We start from the raw sequence: 20,441 nt of genomic DNA on the forward strand, positions 1-20,441 counted from the left end.
TTCAATTAAATAAAACGATTCTCTGGTAACAATGTGACACAATTTGTTCTTGAAGTATGAGCGCTTACTACTTTCAACATCTGCTTTCAAAATAACAGGTTATTTTTGTGTTATCTTCACAGCCAGGCAGTTCTGAAAGTCATTAAATTTGATAAATTTCTCTTTCTGCCACATAAATCTAAAAAAACTTTCTATTTGGAAGTTCTGGCAAAAAAAGCAATACATTATTGATATCACATAACCTGCAGAGTGATACAGAAAAAGTATGTTTCGCTCTCTGAAATTCAAATAAAAACCTCTAATTTCCATTTATTTTTATTTTTAAAAGCAACAAAAATACATAAGTGATACTTTGCATCTAAATTTTCGTGCAGTACTGTTCTTTATTTAATATTCTTCAAAAGCTCTTTTTTAGAACATGTGAAAATTGGCAATGAAGCAGTCTAAACAATAGCAAGCACACAGAAATTGGCCAATATTCAAACAGTCAATACACAAGACTATTGCCAAGCAATATATGTCCCCTACCGGCTCCACCATTGTCAGATTTTTTTGTTGTTGTTGCCAAAGCAACCAAAATTTTGACGTAGGAACAAAATGAAATGACATGAATAATGTCCATATTGCCATCTATCCATGTTCCAAGTTTCGTGAAAAAATATTAAGAACTTTTTAAGTTATCGCAGGATCCAGAAAACCACCATTTTCAGCAGTATTTCTAGTCTATTTGTTGCCATAGCAACCAGAATTTTAGACATAGGAACAAAATGAAATGACGTGCATAATGTCCATATTTCCATCTATCCATGTTCCAAGTTTCATGAAAAAATATTAAGAACTTTTAAAGTTATCGCAGGATCCAGAAAAGTGTGACAAACTCACAGACGTACAGGGCGAAAACCATAAGTCCCCTCCGGTGAAACCGGTAGGGGACTAATAAACATTGATCAATTAAGGCAGTTACCATAAATGGTCAATTGACCTTAACCTATATTTCATTTTGGATGCCAGTGTTTTTATTCTGTAAAATTCGAGACCGGTATTCGGCCCCATTCCCAATGGAAAACAGTTTGTTTGTTTTCAATTGGGACCAAACATTGCCAATTGAAGGTTTAAAAAAATATTCTTTTTTTTTACATCTCAACATTTAGTTCCATCTCCCATCCAGCTCTATAATTTGAACATAAGTAAATATTGAAAACACTTTTATTCTCAATTTTGAAGCATTTATTAGCAATACATGTACAACAACTTTAATAATTTCCCAATTTAAGTCAAAACAATGATTTTCCCTATGCAAAGGGACCTGGCCCGATTCCCCAAAATGGTGAAAAAAACACTGCATGCAATTCTTAACTTGACTAAACCCTTTCCCACTCAGAAGCAAAGTGAAAATGGCTATGTGCAAACAGCATAAATATGCTGTTTGCTGCCCATCAGTATCTAAGGGTTGGAATTAAAGTTTTTAAAATTGGAATCTAATAAGAAAGGTCTTCAATTAAATTTAACTTTGTAAGGGACTTCAAATGCGTAAAAATACTTATCTAAGTGGTATTATAAGGGTTTAAGGGGGGCTAAAATGCTGATTGCAGTTATTAGCATTGATCAGTGAATGTTCAAAAAGACCCTGAACACATTTGTATATATTTGTATATATATATATATATATATTCATTTGTTTATATTTATTGTTATATCTGTATTAGATAAACAGATGGAGAGGTTGTAGGCATTATCATGAACCAGATTTTTTTAAGCACAACATGTTGCATACTTCAGTGAGGAGAAACTGAAGGAAGTCAAATGTTTACCAGCATTTTCTTCATAAAAAGGGGTCATTATTCTCCTATAATGCAGGTCAGAGTCAAAATAGGGGAATTATTCTGCTAGATTGCAGGTCAGAGTCAAAATAGGCAAATTATTCTGCTAAATGGCAGGTCAGAGTCAGAATAGGGGGCATCTGCTAAATTGCAGGTCAAAGTCAAAATAGGGGGCATTATTCTGCTAAAATGCAGGTCAGAGTCAAAATCGGGGCATTATTCTGCTAAATGGCAGGTCAGAGTCAGAAAAGGGGGCATTATTCTGCTAAATTGCAGGTCAGTCAGAATAGGGGGCATTATTCTGCTAAATTGCAGGTCAGATTCAGAATAGGGGGCATTATTCTGCTAAAATGCAGGTCAGAGTCAAAATCGGGGCATTATTCTGCTAAATTGCAGGCCAGAGTCAGAATAGGAGGCATTATTCTGCTTAAATGCTGGCCAGAGTAAGAATAGGGGGCATTATTCTGCTAAATTGCAGGCCAGAGTCAAAATCGGGGCATTATTCTGCTTAATTGCAGGTCAGAGTCAGATTAGGGGGCATTATTCTGCTAAATTGCAGGTCAGATTCAGAATAGGGTGCATTATTCTGCTAAATTGCAGGCCAGAGTAAAAAAAGGGGCATTATTCTGCTAAATTGCAGGCCAGAGTCAAATAAGGGACATTATTCTGTTAAATTGCAGGTCAGAGTCAACAAGGGACATTATTTTCCTAAATTGCAGGTCAGAGTAAAAAAAGGGGCATTATTCTGCTAAATTGCAGTTCAAAGTCAAAATAGAGGCATCATTTCTGCTTAATTGCAGGTCAGAGTAAAAAAAGGGGCATTATTCTGCTAAATTGCAGGTCAGAGTCATGGACCGTGGTCAGAGTAAAAAAGGGGCATTATTTTCCTAAATTGCAGGTCAGAGTAAAAAAGGGGCATTATTCTGCTAAATTGCAGGTCAGAGTCAAAATAGAGGCATCATTCTGCTTAATTGCAAGTCAGAGTAAAAAAAAGGGCATTATTCTGCTAAATTGCAGGTCAGAGTCATGTACCGTGGTCAGTGACCTCTCAGGATGATCCCGAAGATATGTTTGAAGCTTTGATGGAATACCTGTAGTAAAAACAGTGATATGCATATGTTGCACTTTCACTTTAAACAATTTCTTAGTACAACAAGAGATGTGTTTGTCAGAAACACAATGCCCTCTAATGCGCCGCTTTGATTTTTTTTACCTTTGACCTTGAAGGATGACCTTGACCTTTCACCAATCAAAATGTGCAGCTCCATGAGATACACATGCATGCCAAATATCAAGTTGCTACATTCAATATTGCAAAAGTAATGAAAAAGGTTAAAGTTTTGGTAAAGTTTTGGTAAAGTTTTTGAATATTTTTTTTTACCTTTGACCTTGAAGGATGACCTTGACCTTTCACCACTCAAAATGTGCAGCTCCATGAGATACACATGCATGCCAAATATCAAGTTGCTATGTTCAATATTGCAAAAGTTATGAAAAAGGTTAAAGTTTTGGAACACACACACACACACACACGGACACATACAATGACAGACAGGCCAAAAACAATATACCCCTGATCTTTCGATCTGGGGGCATAAAAAGAGGCATAATTCTGCTAAAGTGCAGGTTAGATTTATGGAACTTGATCATAGACTTTAAACAATGACCTTGAAAACATGTGTGAATTTCAATTTACTACCTACACTAGTATGATGTTGATGTTGCGCGTCAAAGACAAGTCGAAGTAAATTAATGAGACAGACATATATACTATCCTATAAATATATGTTATATGTTGCTAGTCATTAATCAATAAGGTTGGAATAAACACTAGTCAATTTACAAAACCTGACATAAACACTTATCAAATGGCAAGATGGATAAAAATGCAAGTCAATAAACACCATGAGCACAAATACTGGTCAACATCCAAGGCGGAAACAATTACTAATCAATTATCAAAATGAACAAAACAAAATTTACAATTTCTTCACAAAAATGCTTTTAAATAAATAGGCCACTCTTTTTTTCCTTACAATGTGTTAAATTACCATTTATACATGTTCTAACAGAACCAGGCATATACAGAATAACAGACCAGACAGACATGTACCTTTAGACTAAAAGCCAATTAGGCTTATCAGCTGTAATCAATGATTCTCACTCTACAGGCAAAACATTGCTAATAAAATCTGCTCATAACGGGTTGTTATACCAAAAAAATTGCAAACATATTTCACAATAATATTCCTCTTCAAAACCCTAGATTCTACAGGCAGAGAATCTACAGGCCACATTAAGATACAATTTATTGCCTCAAAGAATGAACATAATTATGTATCTCAGTTTCAAAATGCAGGTTTCCATGTGAATGCAGCAAGCAGAGGTCTATAAGAGAAGACAAACTGCCTTTGTACCTGATGATGATTTGATTTTCATTACGTTATTTTATTCCACTCTGTCGTGTTTAGAATCTTAACAACATTACATGGATGGATATTGTTTGCAATTCTTGAAGTTTAACCCATTTATGCCTAGCGTCTAGAAAAAAGGCCTTGGCAAACAGCGTAGACCCAGATGAGACGCCGCATGATGATGTGTCTCATCAGGGTCTGCGCTGTTCGCTTAAAGGAATTTATGTAAGAAATATCCTAAATATAGAAATAAATATAATAGACTTACCTAATTTTGGAAATAAATTGATCCAATTTAGAAGGATGGGAGAATCCACTAGGCATAAATGGGTTAAACATTACATCTACATGAAACATTATTAAGTTCTGCTGTATTTAAAATCTGGACAGCTTTTTACAGCATTAAACTGATAGAATATTGTTTGCAATTTTTGAAGTTTATATATTACATCAACATCAAACAAAACTTGCAGGTTAACATCTGACATTTGAAAGTTTCCACTTTGCTACAACTAATTCTTCATAGAATCCCACGAAATAGACAAATATGAGAAGAAATTTCCACGTTTTATGATAGATATTTTTCTAGACTGCGTGTATTTCGAAGTTCGTGAGATCCTTTTCAAACCAGTGGCTGAATTATGTGTGGACCCGGAGTGGGCCCCAGCACTCACACATAATCTACTTCCTACAGTCATGAAAGTTGGGGCTAATTTTGAGTATAGCTGCCAATATCTATTAAGTATCTGAGATTACTTTTAAGAAAACAAAATCAGGCAAGATGACATGGCTGCCATGACATAATCCATCATGCCATTGATGCGCCTAAATCTGCATTCTTTATACAATAATGTGATAAACTGTGAGCAATTTTTTTTATATTCAAGCTTTTAAAGTTCCCAGTTGGATTATCAACGCTTGACATTGACTTGTATGGGCCTTAATCTACTAGCCCCAGGCGAAAGGGCAAACACGAAATTCTATCCCTTACCAGTGTTTTTTTTGTTCAAATTAGGGTCCTGTAGGGGACCCATTTCCAATGGAAAAATGTATATATTTTTACCAAATGGGACCTACACATTCTAAAAAGATTTTCTATAAAATATTATATATATTTGTATACTTATATATGTCTCAACATTTAGTTCATCTCTTATTAAGATCTTTAAGTTGCACCGTAGTCAAAGTTATATTTTAATAACTTTTATTCTCAATTTTTAAGTATTTGTGAGCAAACAAACAAAACACTTTTTTCCCCAATTTTAGTCAAAACAAGGCAATTTTTCCTAATCCACAGAGACTCAGACCAATTCCAAAAATGGTGAAAAACCACAGGGTTCATGCAAACTTCGTTCATGACCAACCTGAATTCAGCTGTAGCCTGGAACGACTCCTGCTCCGTGATGGAGAACACGCAGAGGAAGCCCTCGCCGCTGCGGAAGTAGTTGTCCCGTATGGCGGCGTAATCCTCCTGCCCCGCCGTGTCCAGGATGTCAATCTGGACCTCCTCCCCATCCAGGACCACCTTCTTCCTGTAGGAGTCCGCCTTGGTCGGCTCGTAGTCCTCAACAAACTGAAAATATGACGCGCTTATTTGTGGGATTTTTTTTTAAGGTTGGGCTCGAAATTCGGCCCAATTGTCAATGTCAAAAAGTATCATGACGCATTTTTCAGTGGGATTTTTTCAAAATTTGGGCTCGAGATTTGGCCGACATCCCTAATTTTGGAAATAAATTGATCCAATTGAGAAGGATGGGAGAGTCCACTAGGCATAAATGGGTTAATGTTGAAAACAAACACTGCATCTCACCTCCTCGTACATAAACTGCAGGGTGAGCGCCGACTTGCCGACACCACCACTACCGACCATGATCACCTTGTGTATCACAGCGGGCTGCGACGCCTTAGCCTTCGATGCCATGCTCGGTGAGAGTTTGGGATCACAAAATGCTGAAAAATTCAACGAAAACATTTCAGCCTCCCTCCGAGAAAACAGAATTTAATACCTGTACCTCCTTTAAACCAAAGATTCCATAAAAATGTACATCCTACAAATACCTACACATTTGTTATTTTGCGCTTTCCACTTGCCTGTGATCAGATTGAAACAGGAATAATCAATTAAAATATTTTCATTTCGCCAGCACTCCTGATTTATTCAATCGAACAACAGAATATTTTAATCTTGCATTGTGAGTGTTGGACACTGGTCTTTAGACCTTTAACCCTTTGCATGCTGGGAAATTTGTCATCTGCTAAAATGTCGTCTGCTGAATTTCTAAAATTAGCATTTTCTTCACTTTTTTTCAAAGAATACTATCAGAATAGCAAACAGTTTGGATCCTGATGAGACGCCACGTTCTGTGGCGTCTCATCTGGATCCAAACTGTTTGCAAAGGCCTTCAAAATCCGGTTCCAGCGCTCAAAGGGTTAAATAAAACCTACAGTACAGCCAACGCAACACAAACATAATCCGCTGCTACGCCACAGCCAGATTATTAGTACGCGGCGGCCGAATCATGTGTTCACACGGCATATCGCCATGGCACTCTGCATCGATCCGCGCAACTACGCCGAGTCTGTATTTACCTTGCATACTTTCGTAGAGTAAATCCGCAGCATACGTACGCGGCGGATCGAGTAAAAAGATATCCACCTACATGTACATACATGTATGTGTAGCGTAGAAACTAAGATTTACCTTGGTTTCATAATTATTATTTTCACGTTTTATTAAGCGAAATGGCACGTAATGCGCTTTAACAAATTATCGTTGAATTAATTACGCGCAACTGTTAATGTTTCGTTCGATTATCAAATTATCATGATTAAATTTGTAATCAAAAACGCACTTCCGAATTTTAATACTAACGTGACCTTTGGCAAATTCTAGCGTCAAATAAACAATGCTAAAATATTCTTTGTTTCATAAAAAGTGTACGAAAATTATGCAGACATGTAGAACGTCGTTTGGAAAGTGTGGGTGTATTTTCTGTTGTATAAATACATGAACATCACGTCAGGCGTAAATCGTGTGTTCAGTGGAAAAAAACCCGCCCGATTAGACATTATTTCATCATCTCTTTAAATAGTAACAAATGCCAAAATGTTTTTGATACTTAAGGAAATATGGAGAATGTTTATGTATCGTAAATATTTACCAGCATTTGCTTTAAAACTGGAATATACGGGATTCTCGGGTAATTAGTAGCGATATTAACTGTATAATATGAACAAAATATAACATATTTATATACGCATATTCAAACAATAGTTATAATAAGCTAATAATCAACAAAACAACAAATACGTCTTCACTGTCTTCATTATTGATGTGGCTTCAAACTGCTAATTTTCTCAGCTTAAATATAATAGCAAAATCAACATGCAATTAATTTATAAATCCACCATATGCTGGAGCCTTGACTACTTGTATGTGCGAAAACATAATTACATGACCTTGTGTATGTGTGAAATACATACACTACGAGCGGGAAACAAACTTAATTGGCCAGACACATTAACTATTCTTACATGTATATGCTAATACAATCCGCCCACAATAAATTTATTATGATTTTAATTATAATTATAATTGTTCTTTCAAAATTTGTTAACTACATGCAACTAATAATTTTTAAAATATTTTTTATTTCATGATGCGCATCGACTCGGCATCATGTCGCGGATCGCGGCATGCCTCGGCGGACAGATGCAAAGCTTTGCTGCGAAATGCGACTTGCCGCCGCATACTGACGCGGCTTCATTGACTGACGCCGCATCGACTCGTTTCGCCTTGCCGCCGCGGATCGCGAAATACTTTTGTTCCGCGTTGGCTGTACTGTATTAAAGTCAATGATATAAGAAATAACTGATGCCATGCATGAATGGGCAGATATTCAATCAGGGGATTATTTGAGGAGTGTAATGGTTGATATAAGTTGTAAATGAGCTTTTCAATTTTTTGCTTTTCACATGCCATATTAATTATAAGACGTTTCAATGGGTTTTAAATGTTCAAAAATAGTTGTACTTCAAACAGGCTACAATTATGGTATTAATATTAAATGTTCATTTAATGATTATGCTGTTAACTTACCCATTTTAAATATTGCCATCATAAAACAATTTCAGAATTTATTTGGACTAAAATCAATACAGAAAAGGAATACTGACTTCTTTTGTGTAGATTTTTTTTATCATATATTGACCACGGATGATGTTGATTTTGTTTTTTATATATATATGTGAAAACAAGATAAATGTCTATAGCACACAGATGCCCCCCCCCCCCCCTCATTCCATGTCTGTCTCACAACTCAATCAGCCATTTTTCTGCTCACTTGGAGAAAATTGCGCGAAAAACCCTATAATTGGGACTTTGGGAAATTGGTATATTTGATTTTTGCTCACAAATACTTTAAAATTTATAACTTACTGGTGTCAAGTTGTCAATATTATATTAACTTTGGTTCAAGTCATAGAGCTGCATAGTTAAACTAACTTAATGTTGCATAAAAAAAAATAAAAAAAATATTATATTTGTTTTGGAAACCTTTAATTTGGATTTTTTTGTACAGCACTTTGGAAATATGTAGTTTTTTTTTCTGATTTGGAAAGTGTCGTTTTCCGATACTTTATAAAGAAGGAAAAAAAATGCTGTCAACATGCATAAAAAACAAACTCAAACTTGATCTGATAGTCATCCTCAGCCATTTTTTTCCTTCTTTGTAAAGTACCGGAAAACAGCACTTTCCCAATCTGGGAAAAATTACATATTTCCCAAATGAAGGTTAAATTATTTTTTTTTAATGAACTTTAATTAATTTATTTATGCAGCTCTATGGCTAGAACCTTAGTAAATATAATATTAACAACTTGACATCAGTTATTCCCAATTTTAAGGTATTTGTTAGTAAAAATTAAATACACTAATTTCTGAATTTGAACATTTCACAACGCATTTTTCCCAATTTCAAGGTTTTCACGACTCAATGTTTCCCAATTTTGAGGTTTTCACGACTCAATTTCTCCCAATCGGACCGGTACGGGTACTTTTCCCAATAGGACAAAAAAAATTCCCTGATCCTGGTTGACTCACACACCTTAAATTAGGTAAATATCTTAAAGTGTTTTGCAAACAGTGGTGGAAAAGTGATTTTTTAGAGAAAATCAGCTCAATATCTGAAAACGTATAAAAAAAAAAACCTCCAGAAAACAGTTATTATAGAGAAAGTTTCTAAGTCCAAGGCCCGTCACTTCATGAAAAAACATGGACCAAAACAAACCTCACGCTAGATATGTTGATAGACGAACACACCCAAAATAAGGTAAATATTTGCAAGCATTTAACAAAACAGTTCGGAAAACTGTGAGTGTAAAGAAAATTTCTTAGTCCAAGGCCCATAACTTCATAAAACAAGGGCTGTTTGTAAAAACATGCATGCCCCCCCCATATGGGCTGTCAGTTGTAGTGGCAGCCATTGAGTAAATACGTTTTTTGTCACTGTAACCTTGACCTTTGACCTAGTGACCTGAAAATCAATAGGGGTCATCTGCCAGTCATGATCAATGTTCCTATGAAGTTTCATGATCCTAGGCTTAAGCATTCTTGAGTTATCATCCGGAAACCATTTTACTGTTTCGAGTTACTTTGACCTTGACCTTTGACCATTTGACCTGAAAATCAATAGGGGTCATCTGCCAGTCCTGATTAATGTACCTATGAAGTTTCATGATCCTAGGCATAAGCATTCTTGAGTTATCATCCGGAAACCATTTTACTATTTCGAGTCACTGTGCTCTTGACCTTTGACCTAGTGACCTGAAAATCAATAGGGGTCATCTGCCAGTCATGATCAATGTACCTATGAAGTTTCATGATCCTAGACCTAAACATTATTGAGTTATCATCCGGAAACCATTTTACTATTTCGAGTCACTGTGACCTTGACCTTTGACCTAGTGACCTGAAAATCAATAGGCAGGGCTTTCCTTAGACCTCAAAAATCAAGAGTCAATGACTCTTGGGACCATATTTTCAAGAGTCAAAATCAAATTTGTATGAGTCATAATAATAATGCAAGAGAGTCAATGATCTTTTGTACTTAAAGCAAATTACTAACATATAATATATGAAAAGCAACAAATTAACAAACATCTAAACATTAATTTCTTATACATTTGTATTCCAGTCAATAAAAGACACAATAAATGTAAACATCAATTGTGACCAACATTGTGAGGCTCAGCATAGTGAAATCAATACGAAAAAAACACTCGCACTGGTACTAACATAATATATATCAGGGGTGTCAATAATTGTCCCAAATTCGAAATCCGGAAAATTAAGCAGAGAGTCTGAGACCGTAAGATAAAGGAAATAGAGGTCATAGGCCATCAAGCCCTAGCTAGCTTATTGTTATTTTTATTGTCTTTATATGTGCAATTTCTTGTGACTACAATGCGAAATTGTATTAATCAGACCATCTGTAACACCGCATGTGTATTCGTCATTCTATAAAAATGTATAAAGAACGTTAAAAATAAATTAAAATCGACGAATCACACCGTATCCGAAAACGACTGTCCGAAAACATGTCGTGATACATATTTTGCATGTGAAATAAAATATGCATTTTGTTTGACTGCAAAAAATGAAAAACAGAAATAAGTAACCTAGCAAATACGCAATCAATATATAATTCGGTTGACATATTGTTTTGAAATATGATATTGCAGTACTTAACTTTGCTAAAAGAGAATTTATAGATGGCGGACATAAGCAACGTTTGTAGAATGGTATGGGTTTCGGAAAGTAGCCAGGGCTTTCCAAAATTAGACCTCAAATCTCAAGAGTCAATGACCAAATTTTCAAGAATCAAAAAAAAATTTGTATGAGTCATAATAATAACACAGGAGAGTCAATGATATTTTGTACTTTTAGCAAATTACTGAGATATAATATATAAAAAGCAACAAATTTACAAATATTCTCAAAAATGCTCCAGAAAAGGAAATGGCAGTGTGTTGAAGACAATTTGAAAACTAGCCTCTGTGCTAAGCCTGGCAGTCTGTGGCTGATGACATTGTTTGTAGTCTCTCATGTTTGCTTACACTAATAATAACCTTTGTTTGACCTCAGTTCATGAACTCATGAAGAATATGGTTCATGAACTATTCACCGACAGTCCGTGAACAGGAAATGAGCCAGGCCACAATTAAAATATTGTTGGTTTGCCCTTTACCGACCCTAAATTTTACAGGTGGGTAGGTAGGTAGGAAAACTATTTTATTTTATTTGAGAAATTATATTTTTAATACACTAATTGTCTATGAATATTTAAAACACTGTTATTAAAGCACTGTTGCAGTGTAAGAAGCCCTATGTAGCTTAACATTATCTTGTTTGCTGTTTCTTGCATATATTAATATCAAATGCATGCTTGTGTGTTATTACATCAAATATTTGTTCATTATATGATGTTAATTGCTCAAATGCATTTGTAATTATTTAACAGCCAGACAGCTTTTATTTTTAACTTAAACCTTTCCCTTAAATTGGGCTTAATTAGCATGCAACAAGCATAATTCAGGGGTTTTTTTTAGAAAAAGGGGAAGACGCTGGACGCTGGGTAAAAGGGGAAAATAGAGCGCGAAAGAGACATATTTGGGGGGAAAAAAACTGTTCATTTCAATGTCTATGACTCATCTACAAACTTCAGGGTTTTTTTTAGAAAAAGAGGCATGTCTCTGACCTTTTTGTTCTAAAACACATGAACAAGTATGATATTAAAGTCAAAGTCCTAAATAAAACTGCAGGGGTAGATCTAATAATGGGAAATGTTTTCAACTGGGGCCGGGGAATGATGTCAATATTGTGATTTCAATTTCATGATGAATGGGTGGACGATCTAGATCTGCTACAGTATTGGAAGGGAAAGGTGCGGCAGCTGCCGATTGTCTACTTTCACTTTCACATTAATCCGACAGTATTAATCCATGCTGATTACATGTACCTTCCAATCCTGCTGGGTTTCAACGGTTTTTGATGATTCATTTTAAAAAAATGCGTCAACGCAATTAATATTTTCCGAGTCCGACATTTTATTTTGTTCGTGATGAACGCCAATTGTGAGACTTTTTTCTGTTTTAAGGTTTATATCTTGGCTTTCACATAACCCGGATGAAAATTCGACTGGTTTCCGGTAATTAATGGACGAAACACCCTTCTCGCGCAAGACCAGAATCCAGTAAAATAGTCACATGATTAATACGATTAGTTGCCCGGTTTCCATGACGTAATTTAAGAGCTATATTTAGAATCACTGGGATTCCTAGATTTGAGTGTTCGTCGGGAGAGAGCGAGATCGTTGTACATGGTACAAATTGGATAAGTGTCGACTTCCCAAAAGAAAGAAAAAAACATTTCTTTGAGGGTAAAATATTATATTTTGGTGAAAAATTATATTTTTGGAGGGGAAATGGTATTTTTAAGGGAAAAATTCTGGTAGGGGAAGACACCGAATATCGGCGTCACTTTCTTAGTAAAAAAACCCCTGAGCATTGAAGGAGTGTAGAAAGACAGCCCAAAGCCTTTAATGGAAAAATTCAGACATGGCGAAAGACCGTCACATTTTACAGGCCTGACTTGCCTACCAGGAGAAACAATTCACAGGCCAGTTGAAATTTTTACAGGCCTCAATTTTAAGTGTTTGACCGGTTAGTGCATAGTCTCGGCATGGCAAAGTAAATTCATAAAAGGGCAAACTGAACATAAGCATTATTTCTTCTTGAATGCTCTGAGCTTTTATGAGTACATACGTACAGCTCAGAGGGTCAATAGCTGGGAGTTGTATTATTGCAACTAACATAAGCATGAAAACTTGATTTGGGGAAATAAATTAAGGGTGTTAGTTTCAGTTAGTGGATATATTAACGCTTTAAACATATATACTTGAGTGTTGTCGATGTATTTAGCTAAGAGACATTAATATATTAAATAAGTTTACCTTTACATATCCATTTCACTAATATGCCAATACAGTAAACTGTTTAGTGTGGCAAACATAATAAAGCAGAATATGCACATGAATCTGATTAAACACAGATCCACTTGCATATAAATCAAATCATGTTTGTCTTTTATTTTGCATTTTCGAACAATAATCCTGTAACTGTTAGATGTATTTTTCTTTGCGAGTAGACTGCATTCCAATTTTCAAACACTTGTTCTGTGACATTCAGTTCATACATTTCATAAAAAAAAAGAGTTTTATTTGTATCTAAAACGTATGCTCCATCGTAGAATGACACGCTCTTTTCATTAATCCATACTAATTATATGATGTCCATCGTAAATTCGATAGTCATTTGTCCTCGCTGAGCATTGTTATTTCTTTCCATTGTCCGCCATCTTGGATCACGTTAACAACATGTGTACAACCAACATTAACTCGTATATGTTTGACTACTTTCGCGAACCAATAGTTAAGTATGATGTCGTTCGGCCATTTTCACGAACACCGCCGATCGCCATTCTGGTTATAGACGCTTGCATTACTGTCCATTCTGGGGCATATGAAATTCCAACCATCGGAGCGACCTAGATCGATCAGGGGCGATAATAATGGACAGGGATATAAATACGCGCATGAATAAATATTGCAGTCTGCTCTTTTATGATCGGCGAAAAAAACAAAAATAAAAAAATACGTTTTCAGAAATCGCAATAAATTTTTTTGGGTCGGGGGGTAAAAAGTGGGTCGGTCGGTAAAGGGTAAACAAACTCAATTTTAATTTAGGCCCCATTGAAAAATAAAATAAAAATGTTCATGAAATGTTCATGAACAGCATACCCTGAAGAATTTTTCATTTTTTTTGTTGTTCATGAATAGTTCAAGAACACTTCATGACATTAGGGTTCACAAATTGTTCATGAACACTTAATGCCATTAGGGTTCAAGAACAGTTCATGAACACTTCATGCCATAAGGGTTCAATAATAGTTTATGAACACTTCATGCCATTAAGTTTCAAGAATATTTCATGAACACTTCATACCATTAGTGTTCATGAACAGTTCATGAACTAAAATTTCAAGAACATTTCACTGACATGGCTCATTTCCTGTTCACTGACTATTCGTGAATTATTCATGAAATTGGTTCATGAATATTTCACCAATAATTCGTGAAGTGCAGAACAACATTTGGCAGGGGATAGCCCAGACATGAATTGCACTAAATGCACAGTTTACAGAAAATTTCAAACGGCCATAACACTGTGAAAAATCATCCGACCATAATTGGCTGATAATATGCACATCTCATGTTGGTAGTGAAGCTTCCCATTAAGTTTCATTGAATTCCTGTAAAAAGTTGCTGAGAAATAGCTCTGACAAGAATATGTACAATGGAAAATTTCAAAGGGCCATAACTCTGTACAGGGCTTTTTTTCCTGACTTTGTGAAGCGGCCCTGGCCCCTCACTTTGTGAAAAATTGAGTCGCGAACTTGTCAAAATTGCGAAAAATTGAGTCGCGAACTTTTCAAAATTGTGAAAAATTGAGTCGCGAACTTCTTAAAATTGTGAAAAAACGAGTCGCGAACTTCTTAAAATTGTGAAATTCAAAATTTCCTTAAATAATGCAATAAAGGCATATTTTCCTTCTATGAATACTGTATTTGATACAATAACAACACATATACATATATCCGATTTGCAAAGCATTCATGTACCAAATGCAACTAAAATACCTGGTCCCAACACTTTACCACAGAAATAACATTTATAAACAAAGAACATTTCAAGGGCACATAACTCAGACATATTCTGGACTTTACAGCTTTAGAACTCTGTTCTTTTTACTCTTAAAAATGTCAATAATTCTCTCAATATCTGAAGAGGAAAATTCCTTCTATATGATTATTTTCATGTTCTGTGAGCCTGACCCTCTCCATTGCAGGAGGATCTCCCTGGGAGGTTGTGATTTGATCTGAAACATTAGGTATTCATTGAACAACAGTACTTTTGTAAGAAATGTAAACGAGATATTTTATTTTTCACATTTTTTCACAAAGCATAAATAGACTACATACAAATTTTGAATCATGAATATGCCTCATGAATATGCATTTAAATTAAAAAAAATATATATGAAGGGACCACATTATTACCAAGATTTACAATCGTAAACAGATACGAATAAGTAGTCTCGGTCATCAATACTAGGGGACGTTTTGACTAGGGACCGTTTTGACTAACTTCCATCAATACATAAGCCGCGGCAGATGCTTTCACTTTTATCAAATAACTTTCCTTATAATGTGCATGTTTCAAGACTTACCCTTCTGTAGAAAGCTTTTGTTTCTTCACTGTTATCCTAATTTCAATAAATCGGGATATTTTGCGTTTTTTTTATTTTCTTCGTGTAGTAACGAGCGTTCCGCGTCGCCATTTTCTTTAATAGTGGCGTTGCTAGGCAGAGCTTTTACTATTAACGCCGGTTTTACCGTTTACACAACACTTTAAAATCGATTAAAACAAGCAAACATCAGTAACGCGAGTCGACAATTACTCGCGAATTCGGAATTAAAAATAAGGTTATGAAACCTATATTTCTGTTCCGAAATGGCCGTTTTTGACAGTTTTGAGCACAAAAAGTCCGTTTTTCACGATTTAAAACGGCCGTTTTTGTAAATATTCACGGCCATGTCAGGTTTGTGAATTGGCCGTGTCAAAATTGTGAAATGTCCGTCAACGGCCAACCACAAAGAAGGAAAAAAAGCCCTGCTGTAAAAAAATCATCCGACGAGAACCGGCTGATAATATGCACATCTCCTCTTGGTAGTGAAGCTTCCCATACAGTTTCATTGAATTCCAGTCATTAGTTGCTGAGAAATAGCCCAGACAAGAATTGCACTATACATGTATGTACAAATAATGGAAAATTTGAAAGGGCCATAACTCTGTGAAATATCATCCGACCAGAACTGGCTGATAATATGCACATCTCCTCTTGGTAGTAAAGCTTCCCATACAGTTTCATTGAATTCGGGTCATTAGTTGCTGAGAAATAGCCTGGACAAGAATTGCACTATATGTACAGTTAATGGAAAATTTCAATGGGCCATAACTCTGAAAAAATCATCCAACAATATCTGGCTGATAATATGCACATCTCCTCTTGGTAGTGAAGCTTCCCATAAAGTATCATTGAATTCCGGTCACTAGTTGCTGAGAAATAGCCCGGACAAAAATTGTGCACAGACAGATGGACACACGCATAGACAGACGAAGCAGCGACTATATGCTCCCCCCCCCCCAATTTTTTTGGGTATCTGTTGCCTTGAATTTATTTTAAAACAGAAAAATATGTTCAACTGATTATTAAAGATTGTCCTTATTTTCCCGAAAATCTGGCATTTCGCGTGATTTTTTTTTCCCAAAATCCGGCATTTCACGCGATTTTTCCCCCTCAAAAAAACCAGGCCCTTTCACCAAAATCAGACAAAAACCCCTGTGATTGTCTGCATAATTGGTGTGCACATTTTATGGAAGCAAAGGAACAACAAGGAATACATAAAATTTGATAGCTTGTTCGGATTACAAATCTAATTATGGCTCATTTCAGAATTTACAAACCATTTATTTGTGTACTACGTGTATGAATTCAACAGTAATTTGTAAAAACGCTTTACAAGTGGAATAAATGTTGCGACCATATTATGCATGAAATGCACAATTTCCAAGAGGTATTGTAAGCCTAAGAGTGCTGTAACTCATGCAAAGCATAGGCTCTCATTGGCAAATGTCAATATTCCAATACGACACTTGGCCTTAAGTTGGAAAAAAAGATACATGTAATTGACAGAGGATTGTAAATCAGCTCTGAAAATATTTGAAGAAATCCACATCACTTTGATCTTAAGAATTTGCTAGTTGCAGTTACTAAAAAAATAACAATAATCAGTAACACAGAGCTCCAGATAAGGATTTGTGAAATTAGTAACGGTACTGCCACTGACAGAAAGAAAAGGAGTAATGCTTAAAATCAATTAGTAGCTGTACTACCATATCCGAAAATACAGGTAGTACTGTACTACCCTTGTTCTTGGATATTGAAAGGTGTATGACTGACTTTACAGACACATTTGCAGCAATTATAATAAATATATGTAGCTTCTTAAACAGTTACTGTATTAGGTTTTCCATTCTGAATTATGATGCTAATACAACTACACATTAAAACTCATGACTAATACTTTTTCTTCATTTTTCTTGACAAGAAAACACAAGCCAACTAGTAAGCTAAGTAAATGAACACTTATTTCACTGTCTCATCCGTTTCCCATCGTGTTTTCTAACGTTTTACGCCACCGATGCAATCAAATCTTTTAATATCGGGGCGACAAAGTCTTTTTCTGGGTTTAAAGTTTTAATGTCAGGATGGTTAGAAGATACCGTATGTAGTCATTATATGACAACAAAGTGTTGTTTTGAGCCGTTTTCGGTTAAGCCGGCATTCAATTGCGCGCAGACATATCGTTTTTGACGGATTTACAAGTAACAGGAAATCACGCGACAGAATAGACAATAATATATGAACCCAGTCTACAAAGTTAGGTTAGAGACCAACAAATCACGCCGCGCTGACGCAGACGTATCGGTACGGCCAGATTTGTTTTGTAAATGCGTAACATGGATATTAATGTCGTAATTCAGGGGTTTTTTTGGCCCGATTTTATAGCCGAAATTCGGCTATGTTCCCAATCCCAAAAAGTATACTTTTTTCCCAAAATGTGGCAAAAAATTCCTAATTTCCTTTTTTTTTATTTTTTTTTAGAAAGAAGTGTCTAATGTGTATTTTATCACAATTTTAATGCAATTAAATATAACAAAGTAGTAAATGGTTTTGTTCTTTTCATTTAAATGATTATAAAGAGTTATATCAAATTAGGTATTTCCCTAATCAGTGGACTTTTCGTTTGGAATAAAAAGGCTAATGAATTTATTTTCCCAATTTCATGAAATTGCCGATAAAATTCCCAATTCCAAAGCCATGGGCTATCTTCCCAAACAGTAGAAAAAAAACCCTGTAATTGTACGTCCAGTTTATAAAAATAAATGCGTAAATCTTCATGAAAAAGGCGTATTTACAGCCCTTATCTGGAGCTCTGGTAACAGCGCTTCTATTAGTGGACGTCCAGGCGCAAACAATGCTCAAAACGGCAGTCCCTAGGAAGTCCGATAATACACATGTACGCTGTTTTCTAATACACAGCATGAACAAATCTTAACTGTAAATCGGGTAATGACTGCATTGACTCTGCCTACTGGATTTCATGAATTGCTCAGCGAGAGACCAATATTGATTTTTCCAGCTGTCAATCAAATTCTTGTTGGAAATGGTATCTCTGAAACCTCAGTAAGATAGATTGAATGGTCAATTTAAAACTTTGATTTTTGGTTTGATAAAGGTTTAAATATCAACTTTTTGTTTTGAGCATTTATCCACAAAAAACACACCAATTGATGTCGATGTGAAAAGGTATTGCGTTTGTTACAATGTTGATTGAAAACAATGTTATAGACAAACTTGACACTTAATTATTTTGACAAGGAACTTGGTTTTATAAGGAAGAACTCTGAGCTTTACGTAGGTACTCTTAAAAGCTCAAAGCCTTCAAGAAGAACCAAGTGCTAAACTAGTCTAAAATGATGTCGTGCCACTGTAATATTAAATACAATTCTAATTCAACCAAAAACATATTACAATAATTCTTTTTTTTTTTAAGATTTTGGTAAATTGGGAAAGATAATTCGTGTCTCCAATAGCTATATGTATTGCACAATATTCTGACTCATTCAATAAAACTGAACTGAGTTTTGTTTTTAATTCGAAACAAAAGCCAATCTTTCAAATGTCATTCCATGAACCGTAGTTAACAAATTAAGAAATAAGCTGCTTTTTAAAGCGTCTTACATATATAAATGTTGTCAGACTTACCTCTAATAAACTGCCAAAAACTAACAAAAATATATTTGTGAAATTAAACTTCACGTAGAGTTTGAAACAGGAAGTAGTATGAATTGTGGGACTTTCTTGGGGCGGAACGAGGTAAATACCGTCTTCGTTATTTCGGCAAGAGATAATAGATTTATGGTTGATCAATTATATTTGTATCTTAAAATACTGTACAATTAATCTTGTTAGATCAAACGCAGCACTCTCACGTACACTAATGAATAACCTTAAATTTCAAATGGTCACTCTACTTTTTAAAGTTCACTCTTCGTATGCAAAAGTTATTTAAAATTCCATTCAACCACAATTTACCTTACCTTAGGTTACCTTAGGTGGTTTACCACCGCAGGTCTTTGAGATGTAAACAGTCGTTAAACTGCTGGACTACTGACATCCTCAGTCGAGAGCCACCGATCACTGAATGTTTCGACCCATTAATCTCGATACATTCTCCTGGTGGTGGGTCCGCAGGGGTTGATCAATCCCCTACGTGTCAGTAGACAGCTGCAAGCTCCTCTCTTCTCTCCTTAGCCAAAGCCATCTCGATGCTCTCTCCGCTGCATCCCTAAGTCTGTTGACCGCTCGCTTTCTGTCTCTTCCTGTCAGGCCAAGTGCAGTGAAAAGTCTCCAGAGAGACTTTGACGGAAAGGCTCGGACGCCTACATCCACTGGGAATAGCCACGTGTGCCACCCCTTCTCCTTGTATTCCCTCTGCAGATCAGCATATGTTGCCGTTTTCCTATCCATCGCCTCATCACAGCGCGACTCCCAAGGAACTGTGAGTTCAACCATCACCAGACACTTGTTCTTTGCAACCTCTGTAGTGGCCTCTTCTTCGTCCTCACTATTTAATAGTCTCGGTGTTTTGCTTCCGGTTATTACATTATAGTCACATTTATAATCATACGTCATCGGGTGGTTGATCCAATGTTTTTCCATGCGTCTTTTAAATGTATCTGTGTTCTTGGATGTGACGACAGCATATGAAAAATACTCATAACAGTTGTATCGAGTAAAGATCTTTCAACGAAAAGTTTAGTAGTTTATATACATTTGGCTATATTTTATGTAAATGACATTTATGTTAGTACCGTCAATAATGTGGTTGGTGTGCCCCGATGAATGCTTATGAAGTTTGTGTTATCAGTATCGATATATCAGTATCAGTATTGTTTTTATA

The 20,441-nt window shown here is 35.6% G+C and overlaps 2 protein-coding genes across 21 annotated transcripts in view; one reads left to right on the top strand and one right to left on the bottom strand.

The window, feature by feature from the left end:
- The window catches only part of LOC127854951 (ras-related protein Ral-A-like), a 226,443-nt gene extending 207,082 nt beyond the window's left edge, over positions 1 to 19,361 (bottom strand). For all 12 annotated transcript variants that reach the window (XR_008037245.1, XR_008037242.1, XR_008037244.1 and 9 more), the window contains exons 1-3: positions 19,244 to 19,361; positions 6,045 to 6,184; positions 5,599 to 5,807 (exon numbers count right to left, since the gene is read on the bottom strand). Coding sequence is in view for 3 of the 12 variants with exons in the window: in XM_052390152.1 (XP_052246112.1) it covers positions 5,599 to 5,807; positions 6,045 to 6,155 (320 nt within the window). In the remaining 9 variants the exon portion in view is untranslated. The remainder of the gene's footprint in view (positions 1 to 5,598; positions 5,808 to 6,044; positions 6,185 to 19,243) is intronic.
- LOC127854948 (transformer-2 protein homolog alpha-like) overlaps positions 1 to 20,441 on the top strand; it is a 191,774-nt gene that overhangs the window by 153,700 nt on the left and 17,633 nt on the right. The window lies entirely within an intron of this gene.

Source organism: Dreissena polymorpha, chromosome 13, assembly GCF_020536995.1.
Source record: "Dreissena polymorpha isolate Duluth1 chromosome 13, UMN_Dpol_1.0, whole genome shotgun sequence".
Classification (NCBI taxonomy): Eukaryota; Metazoa; Mollusca; class Bivalvia; order Myida; family Dreissenidae; genus Dreissena; species Dreissena polymorpha.